General features: G+C 45.0%; 1 protein-coding gene across 1 annotated transcript in view; it reads left to right on the forward strand.

The window, feature by feature from the left end:
* Positions 1-2,797: 2,797 nt before the first annotated feature.
* NOP53 (NOP53 ribosome biogenesis factor) overlaps positions 2,798-16,398 on the forward strand; it is a 70,013-nt gene continuing 56,412 nt past the window's right edge. The window contains exons 1-6 of the mRNA XM_075324845.1: positions 2,798-3,021; positions 4,536-4,600; positions 4,851-4,947; positions 14,204-14,400; positions 14,499-14,569; positions 15,119-15,214. Of these exons, the coding sequence (XP_075180960.1) occupies positions 2,810-3,021; positions 4,536-4,600; positions 4,851-4,947; positions 14,204-14,400; positions 14,499-14,569; positions 15,119-15,214 (738 nt within the window). The 5' untranslated portion in view covers positions 2,798-2,809. The remainder of the gene's footprint in view (positions 3,022-4,535; positions 4,601-4,850; positions 4,948-14,203; positions 14,401-14,498; positions 14,570-15,118; positions 15,215-16,398) is intronic.

Consider the following 16,398-nt stretch of genomic DNA (forward strand, 5'->3'; position numbering starts at 1 on the left):
CGGAGGCACAGACGTGTGAAAGAGGCCTTACAAATGGTGCAGCACTTTATATCCTCTAATAGGACTGTACGTACAGGACAATTCTTATACTATTTATTCCTGTCTGGGTCCTCCATTATATCTGGAGTATTTGGACTGATTTTGACCTCCCTCCGTTTTTTTCTTCCCCTACAGTACATTCCCCTAATGAAACCTCACAACAGAGACAAAAACGCTTTTTTGAAGGGATACCACTCTTTTTTGGATAACAGTACAGTATAGGAATACACTTGCATACGGGAGTCCACACATGGGGCATGGTAGGGGTTGCACTATACAGCCACCTCCATTGGTGCCTATGAAATCTATGGAATTTTGAATTGCTCCATCTTGAACTGGATGCGATCTACACAATTCTGTTGTTCCTGCCATTGTTTACACTAATGGGTTTATGCATGATATTCTCAGCCTGACAACTGTGTGTTTATAGGAAGACTTACACCCTATTGATTACTATGTAATTTTCCTCATAACATAGGCCTCCATCACATTGAAGACTATATCAGAACTGACAGAGACAAACCTGGGTGCAGCGCACATACGAGGAGTATTGTACATAAGCCATACCCCTCCTCAGACCTCCATGGATATTGTTTAGGAATCCATCTGTACGGGATGTACTTCAATGATGATGGCAGTCTTGTGTATTGAGCCTATTAAGTAGTGTGGTGACAGCAACGGTGTCCGCCGGTGTCAGTGTGTGCGGCTTGTGTCTGCAGTCACATCTGCCGAAGAGGAGCCTGCAGTGACGAGAGGTGAAGGATTGCAGGGGTCTGCACATTTTATAAAAGAACACTGTGTATAGTAGTGGAAAATGTATTTCAGAATTTTATTTATACAGGTAAATATTGAACGCGTCACCACTTTTCTAAGGAAATATATTTGTAAAGGTGCTATTGACATGAATTTCTCACCAGATGTTGGTAACAACCCATCCAATCCACACAGGCAAAGAAATCAAACCATAGATGTCCATAAATTAAGTTATGTGTAATAATGAGGGAAAAAGTATTGTACAAACTTACTGAAATGTATTTAATACTTTGTACAAATGACTTGGTCGGTGATGAAGCTTCCAGACGCCTCCTGTATGGAGAAACCTCTTGCCTGCATTGCTCAGGTGGGATTTTGGGCCATTCTTACACAAAAACACTGTTCACATCCTGAAGGTCCCATGGGCTCCCTCTTTGGACTCGGAGCTTTAGTTTCTTCCATACATTTTGGGTTTTTTTTACTTTCTTTCAAATTCTCTATTTGTTTTACTTTCCTTTTATTTTGCCATACTCTAGAATTTTTAAAGGGATTTTTTTATATAAAAAAAAAAAGTGAAAAAAATCCCTGTTAATATATATATTTATATATAAATATATATATGTAAATATATATATATATATATTTATACTTATATATAAATATATATATATTTAAAGGGATTTTTTCACTTTTATATATATATATATATATATATATATATATATATATATATATATATATATATATATATATATATATATATATATATATAAAAAAAAGTGAAAAAAATCCCTTTAAATATATATATATATATATATATATATATATATATATAAATATATATATATATATATATATATTTAAAGGGATTTTTTTCACACACACACATATATATATATATATATATATATATATATATATATATGTGTGTGTGTGTGAAAAAAATCCCTTTAAATATATATATAATATATAAGTATAAATATATATATATTTATATATAAATATATATTTAAAGGGATTTTTTACACACACACACATATACATATATATATATATACATATATATATATACATATATATATATATATATATACATATATATATATATATATATATATATACACATATATATATATATATATATATGTGTATGTGTGTGTGAAAAAAATCCCTTTAAAAATTCTAGAGTATGGCAAAATAAAAGGAAAGTAAAACAAATAGAAAATGTGAAAGAAACTAAAAAAAAAATACACATCCGACATGTTTACGTGTTTTGTTGTGAGACATCTATTTTGGGTTTGTGCCGCCCCATGCCTGGGATATTCAGGATTTTTTCCGGAAAAATCCGGACATTGACTTATATGATTCCTGTGGTAAAAAATGCTAACGTTTTTTTTTATTATTATTTTTTTTCCCTCTTTTACCTGTTTGCGACTTTTTATCACTTATTTTGTGTTAATGTTTCCCCTCTCTGTGTAATTTATGCACTTTTTTGTGACATTTTAGCACCGGAAACGCAAAAATAGAGAACTTTTTATTTCATGCAAAATTCATGAACCATTTTGAAGAGTTTGGCGCAAAATAAGTCAATGAATGCCACAAGACAAAACAATAAAGCTAAAACAACCCCACAAATGGTGATTTGAGGCCTCATATGTATATTGAAATGACGCCATTAACTAAAATAAATATACAATTTGTCTCAAGAACACGTTTGGCTGCAGTTATAGGAAAATGAAAAGATATTTGGATTTTGGGTTGCAGTGAGGAGGGAAAGCCGCATGGCTGAGGGGTTACCTCATCGCGTGGATCTCCATGGAGACTGACCTGTAAAACCACATGCAGCGCTATAATCGCCTAATGGACTAGTCCACTCTGGGAGAGGGGGGGAGATGCCACCCCCTGCTAACAAGACATATACTCGTCTCCTGTACAAAGATGGCCGCCATCCCGCTTCAAACGCCTGCGCGGTGACGCATTTCCGGTCCGTAAGTCAGCTCAGTCTTTTAACTCCAATATGGCGGCTGCCACAACGTGCGACGGAGGCGGCGTGGAGATGTCCTCGGATTTTTTGGGGTTCACTGCCTTTTCCAAGAGCGGGGAGAAGAAGGACGGGCCGAAGAGGAAGAGGGTGAACAGGAACAAGAAGAAGAACTGGAAGAAGCACAGCGATGTCCGCGACGTGGAGGAGTTCTTGGACGACGTGCGGCTGCAGGAGAGGACGGTCGGGTGAGGAGGGGGACGATGGCAGGGGCTGGAGAACTAAAACTCCCAGACGTGGAGGAAGGGGCACGGCATGCTGGGAGTTGTAGTTCCATCTTTTTGGGGGGGATACAGCTCACTTATACCCCTCTCCCCCCCCCTATTAAAGGGAACCTGTCACCACTTTTTTGGCCTATAAGCTGCGGCCACCACCACCGGGCTCTTATATGCAGCATTCTAACATGCTGTATATAAGAGCCCAGGCCGGGGGTATAACATAAAAATCACTTTATAATACTTAACAGTCGTGCTGCGGTGGAATTAAATCACGGAGGCATCTCCGTTCTCCGGTGCCGGCGCCGCCTCTTTCGGCCATCTTCGTTTTCCTTCTTCTGAAGCCGCGGTGCATGACGCGTCCGATGTCATCCACACTCGCCGGCATTCAGGTCCTGCGCAGGACAGATCAAAGTATTGTAGTGCGCCTGCGCAGGACCGGCAAGTGTGTATGATGTAGACACGTCGTGCACCCAAGCTTCAGCAAGAGGACTAAGATGGACGAAAGGGGAGGCAACGGAGACTCTGTGACTTAATTCCACCGCAGCGACCGTTGGGTGAGTATTATAAATGTGTTTTTTATGTTCTCACATAAGCCTTGGTTCTTATATACAGCATATTAGAATGCCGTATATAAGAGCCCGGTGGTGGTGGCCGCAGCTTATAGGGCAAAAAACGTGGTGACCGGTTCCCTTTCTCTTTGCCTACCAGGATCGTCTATAGTCCCGTGGGCGGTCCCAGACTCAGGAGTCACACAGCCTCACTCATTTCCTGACTTAAAGGGAGTTGTCATCTTTTGGGGACTTTTTTTTTTGGCTAAAAACAAATTTTTGCTATTGGGGTTCATGAAAAGATGTTGCACTGTCTGAGACTGAGCTAACTGTGTCTCCATCAGTTCATTTGGACCAGGATATTTATTTATTTTTTTGTGCGTAGTGAGCAGATGGTTTATATATATATTATTTACAATTTTTTTTTTTTAGGTTTTTATGAGCATAAAAATATATTTCTTGTTTTTAGTCTCCCACCCACCCAAAAAAATGATTTGAGGTGTTTTTGTTCCTGCACCAGCACCCTGCATGGTTTAAAAACCAGCTAATGAGGAATGCACTGTGCTTGTGGGCAGTCAGTCTAGTGGAAGCCCCGCCCCCCGGACTCTTTGTAGCACCCACTACTTCAGACCCATGTCCCCTGGTCTAGAGTTACACATGACTGGATGTGTCACCCAGATTGAATGGAGCTCTAGTAAGAAGCTCTCGCCGGTCCTGTAGCTATAATCACTAGGATGGCGGGGGGCAGCTGTGTTGTCTTGGATGAATCGGCGCGGTCATTCAGTTTGATAGCCGGACACTCGCATCGACTGACTTGTGAGAGTTCCTACCCCCGGAGTCCCCCTTTATGAGCGCTCGTCACTTCTGCCTTCCTGTACTCTATACTCTGTCAGTCGTCTGCATTATGTCTGATCTGGTGTCTTCTCTCTCACCCAGGGGTCTGCTGTCCGAAAAGGCCAACGAAAATCTGTTCTTTGTGGACACCGGCAAAAAAAAGAAAGGTGAGAGGTCACTACTGGGGGGCCACTCCTATGTTAATGGATCGTTCCCCCCCCCCCCTTTTATTGGCCGGCTTGGTGTAAGCATGAGTAACAGAACAATTAAAAGCATTGAGCTTCATGGATCGTCCTGCTTTATCAGAACCACCGTTAATGAGCTGACACCCTGCTCCAGGTGACATCTACACTAGACATTACTGACATACACATCATCAGTTTGGTGAGAATTGAACGTTCATTATTTCTTTTGCAGCCCCTAAACCGGATCCCAGAAAGCTGAAGAGGCGCAACAAACCTCTAAGGATCGACCTCAATCTGCGGCCGGACTCCAAAGTACCAGTCCCTAAAGAGTGAGTATTGCTACTGAACCTGCCATTATTACTTGCAGTATTAAAGGGAACCAAACATCATGTTTTCTTTGTCGCTCCATTGGGAGACCCAGACAATTGGGTGTCTAGCTTCTGCCTCCGGAGGCCACACAAAGTATTACACTAAAAGTGTAAAGCCCCTCCCCTTCTGCCTATACACCCCCCGTGCTCCCACGGGCTCCTCAGTTTTTATGCTTTGTGCGAAGGAGGCTGACATCCACGCATAGCTCCACAGCTTGGTCAGCAGCAGTAAGGTGCAGCCAGTGCAGTACTGGCACTATCGGGCACAGGCTGTACATACCGTTAGTGGGCAGCTCGGGTGTTTAGGCTGTGAAATCCAGCTTTATAAAGTTTGAAAATTCGTGCACATTTTGATTGACGTGTGCAACCTCTCTGCTAATGTCCGGGCGTGTTATGGACGTTTATCCCCCCCCCGCCTGTTCCTCCCTCTCACTGGCCGTATGTAAATTTCTCTCCAGAAACTTGGCGCCTGCGCATAGCACTTATCTCCGGCGTCATGTTTCTGAAGCCCGCTGTACTTAGTATTTTGCAGGAGAGGGCAGCGCATGCGCCCTCGCTGCTTCAGATCCCGTTGTGACTGCGGGATCGTGCGTGGTCACAACAGGACTGCAGAACAGCTGATGAAAGGACGCGATTACCTGCAGCTACAACACCGTTCCAGCACAGCAGCCGCCTGGGACGCCACAGGAAAAAGCCGACAGCAGGATTCTTCTCACTGTCCCGCTGGTATGTTTTGGAGGAGGAGGAGCTAATCGCGTCCTCCCATCAGCTGTTCTGCAGTCCTGTTGTGACCACGCGCGCTCCCGCGGTCACAACGGGATCTGAAGTGACGGCGCATGCGCCGCCCCCTCCTGCAAAATACTAAGTACAGCGGGCTTCAGAAACATGACACTGGAGATGAGCGCTATGCACAGGTGCCAACCCCGGCGCCATGTTTCTGGAGAGAGAAATTTACATACGGCCAGTGAGAGGGAGGAACAGGTGGCGGGGGGGGGGGGGGGGTGGGTAGGGAGGATACACGTGCGTAACACGCCCGGACATTAGGAGAGAGGTGCACACGTCAATCAAAATGTGCACGAAATTTCAAACTTTATAAAGTTGGATTTGGCTGCCTAAACACCCGAGCTGCCCCCTGATGGTATGTACACACTGTGCCTGATAGTGCCAGAACTGCACTGGCTGCAGCTTATATAGGAAAATCCTGATGTTTGGTTCCCTTTAAGGCCTCTTTCACACATCCGTTTTTTCCCCATCAGTCACAATCCATTTTGTGACTGATGCGACGGATCCGTTGGGGATTGTGGTACAACTGATGCAACGGATCCTGTATAAAAATAACACTCAGTCATAGTGTTTTGTTTTTTTTTTTTTTTATTATGCCAAAGGTTAGTTGGTATTGAAAACCTATATAATCCCATCCCAGAGAGAGACTTTGTTTCTGACCAGAGTGGTTTTTACACATCTGAGCATGCCCTGTTACAAAAAGACGGATTCCGTCACTGGAATCCATCATTTGATGGATTGCGACGGATCCAGTGCCCATAGGCTTGCATTCTAGCAAACGATGGATCAGTCGCTGTCCCGTTTTTTTTTTTTTTTTTTGTTTTTTTTTCAACGCACACAAAAAAAAGTTCCTGTGGACGTCAGCCGGACAAACCTTTTTTTGATGGATCCGTTGCACGACAGCTGAAACGTGAGGTCATCCGTCGCTAATACAAGTCAATACGAAAAAAACGGATCCAGCGCTGGATCAGTCTTATTTTTTATTTTTATTTTTTTTCCACAAAACGACTGATGGCCTAAACTGTTCCCATTCCAGGACTGGAAGCAAAGTTTCTTTCAATACTAATTATTCCATGTCTCGCCTGTCACTGGATTACGTAGCTGTGCACTGTGCCTCTTTGTCCACTAGGCGGCAGTGTCGGATAACCTGATGCAATCATGGACCAGGCTGCAGTATTCTGCGGTGATTTGGGTTGGGGCTGCAGCGAGTTTCTACAATCTTTTATATGGGAAAAAAAAAAAGTCAAAGGTGAACATGGCAAAATCTCTGATCATGCTTGAAATGTTATGAGCGCTAGTGGCGGGAGGAAAAAGAAAGCAAATTGGGACCGTATCGCCCAGCCTGCTTACGGGCTCCACTTTTAAGCTCCTAATATCACAAGATGAGTGATAAATGCATGATGCCTTGGGGTCAAAACAATGTGACCCCCACCCCCCAATAGTCGAAGAATGGCCGTTCTGTGTATGAATGCAGAGGTGGCTGTGTAGTACTTGGTTGGTAAGGAGCCCCTTACACAATGGTTGGAGAAGCGCACGTGTGATCCTCTGTTTTTGTGATTGACTTGGTCCCAGCATTTGCACATTTATCACCCATCTTGCGGCTTTATGTCCTCTCAGGGGTCTGCCATTTTATGTTCAATCTATTTTTATTGTAAACATATCATATTATACATATACAGCATGTAAAACTGAATGACTGACATGTCAAACTTTTTATAAATTGCATAGTAAAGAAATCATGTTTTCTCCATCTGTCTCTATCTCAATTTGACTGAATAGTGAACACTTTACAACTATAGTCCTCAATAGACCTCTTCAACTTGGATTCCAACGAGAACCCAGGAAAAGGGAAGGAGAAGAGAAGAGAGAGAGAAGAAAAAAGGAAAGAAAGGGGGGGAGAAGGGAGGGAATTAGAAGGGGAAGTGGGGGGGAGGTAGGTAGGTAGCAGCGTGAGTAAGCTGGGAAGACGAAGGCAGACACACAAGGGAAATGGTGGGTAGTTTGATTTTATTAGGGTGGGGGAGGGGCACTCTCTATCGTATGAGAATCAGGTGATCCTACATTCTTGTCCGGTTCACCCTGACCATGCTTTACTCCACCAATCTAATAAGATGTTATGGCTCCGTCAAAACAGTTTAACAAAATCTGGAGAATCGTTAAATAGGATCCATTCTCCCCAGGTCCTGCAAAATTTGTCTCTAGTGCCCGCAATGTCGGCAGAGAGCTCCTCCATCCTACATATGTTTGCCATTTCAGAGTACCACTCCGAGATGGGAGGTATCGTGGAGGACTTCCAGTACCTAGGTATGACGGAGCGCGCCGCCGCCAGGCAGAAGCGGAGTATGTCTCTCTTATGATAAGCGATTGAGTGTGGTAACATAGAGAGGAGGGCTATCTTGGGGCAGTTATTCACTGCTTTCCCAGTTATAAGCTGATAATTAGCAAGAACCTTTCCCCAAAACTGTTTTATTCCATCACACTCCCACCAGATATGCGTCATGGTACCGACATCTTGCCCACATCTCCAGCACATCGCAGACACTGAAGGGAATATAATATGTAGTTTAGACGGAAACTGGTACCAACGTGTCAAAATCTTAAAATTTTTCTCCTCTGCAGAGCACGTGACTGACAATTTATGAGTAAATAAGAAACATTTCTTCCACTCATCGGGAGAGAAGTGTTGCTTCAGCTCCTTTTCCCAAGCTAATTGGTAGCCTCGTTTGCCTGAGACCCCAACTCTGATAAGAATACCGTACAGAAGGGAGATTGTGTGTTCAGGCGGGATATTTTTAGTAAACAGTTCCTCAAAGGCACTACAAGTGCCTCGGACTCGATCAACTGTTCTCCCTGGAGAGACAAATGCCCGTAGTTGGAGAAACTCCAACCATTGTGAACCTCTAGACGGAAGCTGTGTCCGAAAGGTTTGGAATGAGGGTAATTTACCATCAATCAGTATGTGCCCCAAGCGGATGTCTTCCTCCGCCCTCCAGCCGAAGTAGCTTCTCTGTTTATATCCAGGGTGAAATGATGGAGTATGAAATAAGGAAGCGAGGGGACTAACTGACTGTGGAGGCGACATTTTTTTGGATACTATGTGACTAACTTTGAGCGTTTCTTTGATAAAATTTGAAAGCATCCCCACGCTAGGAAGATCTGAAGGAGGTATCCAAGGGAGGTGTTTGAGAGGAATCTCCATTCCTTCTTGCTCTACCCGTATCCATTGCTTAGAGTCACTGTTGAAATGCCAGTCTAATATACGGGTCAAGGCTGCAGCCTGCATGTAGACTCTGAAATTAGGAAGGCCTGCTCCTCCACACTCCCTTGGAAGGGTAAGAGTGCGTAAGTTGATTCTTGGTTTAATTTTACCCCATATGAATCTGATAATAGCAGATTGAAGGGTACGAAAAAAACTACTGGGAGGAGAAATGGGGATGGTTTGAAAGTAGTACAAAAAGCGTGGCAGGATATCCATTTTAATGACATTCATCCTGCCCATCCAAGATAATTTCAGTCCCCCGTAAGACTTTAAGTTCTTGATTGTACCTTCTAGTAGTGGTAAGTGATTAAGTGTATATAGTTTGGAGAGGTCCGCTGGGATTGAAATACCCAAATATTTAATGGCCGAAGGTCTCCATTTGAATGGGAAGTTAGACATTGCCCGGGAAACTTCAGTTTGGGTCAAAGAGATATTTAAGGCTTCTGATTTTGACAGATTAACTTTAAAGTTACTAAGGAGGCCGAATCGTTCGAATTCCATCATTATAGACGGGATCGATATATGAGGTTGAGAGATGTATAACAGGAGATCATCTGCATATAATGCAATTTTATGATTGGCATCCCCGATCTTGAGTCCTTTGATATTACTATTCCCCCTGAGAGCGTTAGCTAAGTGTTCCATGATGACTACATACAAAAGCGGGGATAAGGGGCAGCCTTGTCTGGTCCCGTTTCGTACAGCGAAGGAGGAGGATAAAGCCCCATTAACCCTGACCTTAGCGGTTGGGTTGTCATATAAAGCGCCAATTTTCTGTATAAATCGGGGTCCCAGTCCCAACTGACCCAATGCTGCCCTCAGAAATCCCCAATGGACTCTGTCAAAGGCTTTCTCAGCATCGATGGCTAGGAGACCCAGCGGGATCGAATTGCTTTTAGCTTTAGCAATAAGAGACAAAGTTTTAATTGTATTGTCTCTTGCTTCACGGCCTTTGACAAACCCCACCTGGTCTGTGTTAATAACGGAGGGCAGGAAAGGGGACAATCTATCAGCCAAAATCTTAGAGTAGAGTTTTAGGTCCACGTTTAATAATGAGATAGGGCGATAGCTTGCAGCTAATAATGGGTCTTTCCCCGGTTTGGGGATCACGCTAATGTGTGCTTCCAGAGACTGAGGGGTTAGCCTTGTGTCTTCATCAATAGAATTAAATGTTTTGGCCATTATCGGGGCTAATTGGTCCTTAAATAATTTGTAAAAAGCTGGGGTGAACCCATCGGGGCCAGGGGATTTACCTGATGGAGTAATTTGAATTGCGTTACAGATTTCGGATTCTGATATATCCTCCTCTAGGATCTCTATAACATTGCTATCTAGGGAAGGCAAGGCTGTCTCCTGTATATATCTCCCGATTCTATCTGCTAGGTCAGTGGGTGGGAGCTCCGCATATTGCCCTTTAATATTATATAGGTCTTCGTAGTAGGACCGAAAGACCTCCAGGATCTCTGTTGGATCATATGTTTTGTCTCCTTTGGTGTTGATACATGGAATGTATGAGGTGTTGGCCCGGGGGTGCAGCAGTCGTGCCAAAGGACGACCACATTTGTCAGATGAATTATAATAAAAATTTTTGACTCTCTCTCTATGGTAGAGAAATTTCTGGTCCAATAGGGTTTTTAGGTTAGTTCGTTTAAGGACAAGGTCAGCCAGAACTGTGGGGGTACGTGTCAGTTTATGTGTATTTTCCAGCTCATGTATCTGTGTTAACAAGTTATCAATCTCTTCAGCTCTTTCCCTCTTGATCCTAGAGCCGTGCTTAATCAGTATTCCACGTAAGACACACTTCAAGGTCTCCCATTGGGTAGGCTGAGAAGTTGGGTCAGAACTATGGACTTGCGTAAAGGAGTCAATTGAATCTCTCAACTCCGTTAGGCAGAGATTGTCTTTGAGTAAATTGTTGTTTAACCTCCAGGTCCATGAGCGCTGGGGGAGGGAGGGTACCTGAAGGGAAAGGTAGACTGGGGCATGGTCGGACCAAAAGATTTCCCCTATCTCTGTAATGGGATGCCAAGCCAACGCTCCGTGGCTTACCAGAAAAAGGTCTATCCTGCTGTATGAGTTGTGTGGTGGGGAATAATATGTGTAGTCCTTACCTTGGGGGTTAAGGATTCTCCATACATCAATCAGTCGGAGGGCGTGAAAAGTCCGCTTTAGGGCACTAAGTTCCCTAGTGCGGACACTGCTGCGTCCAGAGGAGGAGTCCATGGCTGGGTCTAGAGTAAAATTGAAGTCACCGCCGACCACCAATGTCCCCTCTGCAAAATCAGATAGCTGCGTCAGAAGGGCCCTACAGGTAGAAATCTGATTAGTGTTAGGTAAGTACCAGTTTGCGATTGTAAACATCGAATTTGCGACCTTCAGTTTAAGAAATATATAGCGACCCTGCTCGTCTATACAGGAGTCGACTATGGTGTGCACTAAGTGTTTATGAAGTGCTATCGATACTCCTTTAGATCTGGCCTCTGGGTTAACACTGTGAAACCATACTGGATAAAATCTATCTCGTAGTATGGGTACATGATCCTTCTTAAAATGCGTCTCCTGTAATAGAAGAATCTGAACCTTTTTTTTGTGCATAGAATACAGGACCTGTGAACGCTTTTGAGGAGTATTAAAACCCCGTATGTTAATAGAGCAAAAATTGAGGGTGGTCATGTTGGTCCAGGGGCTTGAAAGCGTGAAGGGATCCGGGAAAGATAGGGGAAGGGAGACAGAGAGAAGTGGGCAAAGATAAAAAAGGGGAAGGAGAGAACGGGGAGAGAGAAGGAGGAGAGGAAGAGAAAGAGAAAAAGAAGACAGAGAGAAGAGGAGAAAAAAAAAAAAAAGGGGGGGGAAAGGGGGGGTTACTTCAGGAATATAAGAGAAAAAGGGAAGATGTAGAAGATTCGAGAAAGCACAATACCAAACAAAGGACTAGTTATACAAATAACCTATCTATGAAATTTTACTCTTAGAGTGAGCAAAGGTTAACCGTGAACAATTGGGGGCCAGTGTGTTCTACACCTGCCTGCAGCGTGTAGAGCCCCAAGGGAACGTGAACTTTCAACGGAGGCATGCTCCCCGCCGGACCGGCCCCCGGCCCAACTCAGTTATATATGTGAACTTTAATGTACCCAACCCATCGATCCTAAAACACTATAAACTCTATATAGATATGAAATCAAAATTATCAATCCCATCTTTAGGAATAATGGTGCGTGACAACGCCTGCACAGACCAAAGTGCCCTAAATGGCAAAACCATCGTTCTCTCCCCACATTTCAGTGGATCCCATTTGAGGCAGTCCAGGGACTCTCAGTCTCCACTTGGTGATGGTGCTCCAGTCTTTACTCCACTCCGCCGCCGCGGGCCCCGGTCTCTCTTACGGACCCGCTGCGACCGAGGAGCCTGTGCCTCCACCCCTGGAACCCCGTGGACGTATGGCCATTCGGAAGCATTTATATGCACCACGGGTATCCCAAGGGCCACACAGAAATCCGGGATATCTCTTGGAGACTGTAACACATGTGAGGAACCGCCATGCCGGACTTGCAATTTAAAGGGGAAACCCCATGAGTAGAGGATGTTTCTCTGTCTCAGGGCATCTAATACGGGCCTTAGAACCCTGCGCTTTTGTAATGTGTGCCGAGATAGGTCCTGCAGCAAATGAATCGGCGTATTCTTGAATAAAATGGGATCCTTCTGCCGTGCCTTTCTCAGGATTTCATCTTTTATCTTGTATTTATGGACTTTGCATATTATGTCTCGTGGACTAGAACCTTCAACTGGTTTAGGGCCCAGAGATCTGTGTGCCCTGTCTAATTCCAAACGGGAGTCCCGTGGAAGGCCCAATATAGAATTAAAAAGGTGCCGCAGTGACTCATCTATATCTTGGGGGGCGAGGGTTTCTGGGATGCCCCTTACCCTAATGTTATTTCGCCTTCCTCTGTTTTCCAACTCATCAAGCAGATCTGTTAAATGTTCTATCTGTTGGGCTTGTGTAGATAATGCTGTTGCCTGTGCCTTCAGTTGCAGTGAGATAGATGTAGTGCAGGATTCAGACGCCGTCACCCGTTCTGACAGTTGTTGCACCTCCCCCCTGATTGAAGCCGATTCTGCTCTGTAAGAGGCTTCTAGTCTGGAGATGTAGTTTTCCATTTCCTCTCTAGTGGGGATGGTCCTTATTCTGGCTTTAAGGTCATCCCACACACAGTCCTCTTGCATTCCTTCCTGTATACTCCCATCCCCCTGACCAGACTGTGATGGTCTGAACACAGCAGGGACTGAGCCTTTTTCTGGGGAGGAGGGTGTCTCCACTGTCAGGGCACTGCTTTGTATGGGTGACAGTGACCTATGGACTGAGGGGAATCCCATCTCTGATTGTGTGTAGTGCTGTTTACTTTGAGACATTGAGGGATGATCAGGAGCAGGTGTAGCAGTCCCAGCGTTAGCTTCCACACAGTGCTTAGCAGTGTTCAGGCAGCTAGGGAGCTCACATACAGCAGCGTGTGAGAGTGGAATGTCAGTGGGGCTGGGGATTTGAATGTCCCGCCTGTTCACAGGGATCTCCACGGGGCTTGCATTGTTCAGAAATCCCTGCTGCAGCTGCGAGGTAACCTGATGCCTCTCACCCTCTGCCTGATTTTCTGTACCACCAACCTCTGTGTCTGCGATGCCTGTCATCCCTGTGCTGTGATGAGGAGCACGCTCTCCACGTGTGCCTGCCGCCATTTCAGGTAAGGAGGGGGCCCCCTGATGTTGCTGTCTCGTGCGTGCTCCAGCCTCCCGGTTCACTCCACTCTGCTCCTGGGAGCCTCCGTCTCCCAGCGATGTCCCCTGGGCACGTTCTGTGTGGAAACCAAAGTGCAGGGAAGGCCCTGCAGATTCTTCAGCGGCCGCCATGTTAAGCTCCATCTGTGGCAGGCCCTGTCCGGAAGAGCTTCTCAGGAACCTGGTAATACTTTCTGAGGGAGGCACCGGTGAGTCCACCATTATCCCCCCGCCGGTCCCCTTCTTTTTGGCCGGCATTTGTGGCTGCAATGCTGGGTGGGTATGCAGAATGGAGCCTAAAGCCAGTCCAAGCGTGGGAGAGAGATCACACAGCGTCCTCACTCCTCCATTGCCAGGCCACGCCCCCAGGGGTCTGCCATTTTACTGACGTCTTCGATCTCTCCGCAGCGTTTCATCGCACCAGGTGCCCAATGGACGGAAGCTGAGAAGGAAACAGGAGCGAGAGGGGCAGCTGGCAAAGAAGGGGGTCCTGCCTCGTGCGGACAGACTTCTCCTGGCACAAGTAGACAGACCTATCCCGACACACACAGACGAGGCCAACAATAACCCAAGCAGAGGCTTCTTTGACCTATGGGGGGAGAGAAGTAAGCCGGATCACTGGTTGTTACGATCCAGCCATTCACTGTGTATCATATTAACTTTTTTTTTTTTTTTTTTTTTTTTTTTTTCCCGCCCTTCATAGATCCCTTGGATTCCGCATCTCAAGGAAAAGACCCCTGGTATTTAGAACAGACCAAGAAGAGTCGTGTGAAGGTGAGCTTGGTCTGAACAGTGCGTCGTTCCTGTTATTCCTCCCAACCAGTTCTAAAATTTGTGGGGGGTTTTTACGGTGTAAAGACGCTTGTCCCATTCAAAAAAATAAATGGTCTTCTAGGACGCTCAGCCTGTGGTTGATCTTCATGGTAGCTATGGGGGACGTCAACAGACCACCAGCTGATGGTATTCCATAGTTTCACCATGATCACAGGGTGCAGAGGGGCCTTGGTCATTGAACGTGCTGGCATTCATGCCATTTAAATGCTGTGGTGAGTTATAACAGCAGCATCTAAATGGTTAACAGATGGAGTTGAGCTAGACACAGATGCTGGCTATGAAATATGGAGGGAGCTCGGCTCCTGAGCCTGTTCCCGGATGTCTATTCACGTGCTGAATGCATAGGTTATAGCTCCACTGTCTGCTCGTTCTGCACAGGGAGAAATTTGCAGCAGATCTCTATGTAATTACATACATCACGTGTGGACGCACGTTTTACTGTCTGTGACTCTTGTTTGCTGTTGCACTTAACCACATCTGTCTCCTCAGCGGCCGGAAAGACTCAACAAAAAGCCATCCGAGCTTCCAGCCATTGACATTGCAGCTCCTGGGGCCTCCTATAACCCGACCTACGAATCGCACCAGGTCAGCAACATCAATCCTGGTTAAATATGTTTCTATTTGTAATTTGCGGTGATAATTTGGCTTATTCTTTGCTTCATTGTGTGTGTGTGTGTGTGTGTGTATATATATTTATTATTTATTATTATTATTAATAATAATTATTATTATTATTATTATTATTATTATTATTATTATTATTATTATTATTATTATTATTATTATTATTATTATTATTATTATTATTATTATTATTAAAAAAAAATATATATATATATATATATATATATATATATATATATATATATATATATATATATATATATATATATATATATATATATATATATATATATATGCGCCACTTGATCTTTAATCATTAAGGGCAGGTTCACACTGGTTGGATTTGACACCCCTTTTTGTGTATCCTGAAATCTGACCACAATCCTCGTCTCCCAAATACATGTAAGGCCTAAAACACGTGCATTTTCTTTGTCGCTTCATTGGGAGACCCAGACAATTGGGTGTATAGCTTCTGCCTCCGGAGGCCACACAAAGTATTACACTTTAAAAAGTGTAACCCCTCCCATCTGCCTATACACCCTCCCGTGCATCACGGGCTCCTCAGTTTTAGGCTTTGTGTGGAAGGAGGCACACATCCACTCATGCATTCTCATTTTAGTTAATCGGTTGGAAGAAAAGTGGGGCCCCCGGCATGTTCCCTTCTCACCCCACTACGTCGGCGGTGCTGTTAAGGTTGAGGTACCCATTGCGGGTACAGAGGCTGGAGCCTCATGCCGTCTCCTTCACCATCCCTTAGCGGCTCTGGGAGAAGTGGGATCCTATGCGGTCATCCATTCACTGGGACCGTGCTCCCTCCGCAGCCCCTGTGGGAATCTGCCGGACAGGAGTTGATTTATCCTCAGGGACCGGGCCCTGCATCACTAAGGTACTCTGTAACCCCATCGGGGATGTGCATGGAGCGCCTTCATGCCGGACGCTGCAGCAGCTGCTTATTTGTGACGGCCGGCGGACTTCCGCGCCGACCGCGCCTGTTTGTCGGCCGCGGTCTTAAATTTAGTCCCCGGCTTCAATTGCGGCCTAGTAGACAGGCCCGGGGGTGGGAGTTTTGCTATCAGGGGTAAGGGCAGGACTGCCGACCTGACGTCGGTTGTGAGGGCCGGAGCATCCTGTATGTTTCCTCCCCC

The sequence above is a fragment of the Anomaloglossus baeobatrachus genome, chromosome 9, assembly GCF_048569485.1.
Source record: "Anomaloglossus baeobatrachus isolate aAnoBae1 chromosome 9, aAnoBae1.hap1, whole genome shotgun sequence".
Lineage (NCBI taxonomy): Eukaryota > Metazoa > Chordata > Amphibia > Anura > Aromobatidae > Anomaloglossus > Anomaloglossus baeobatrachus.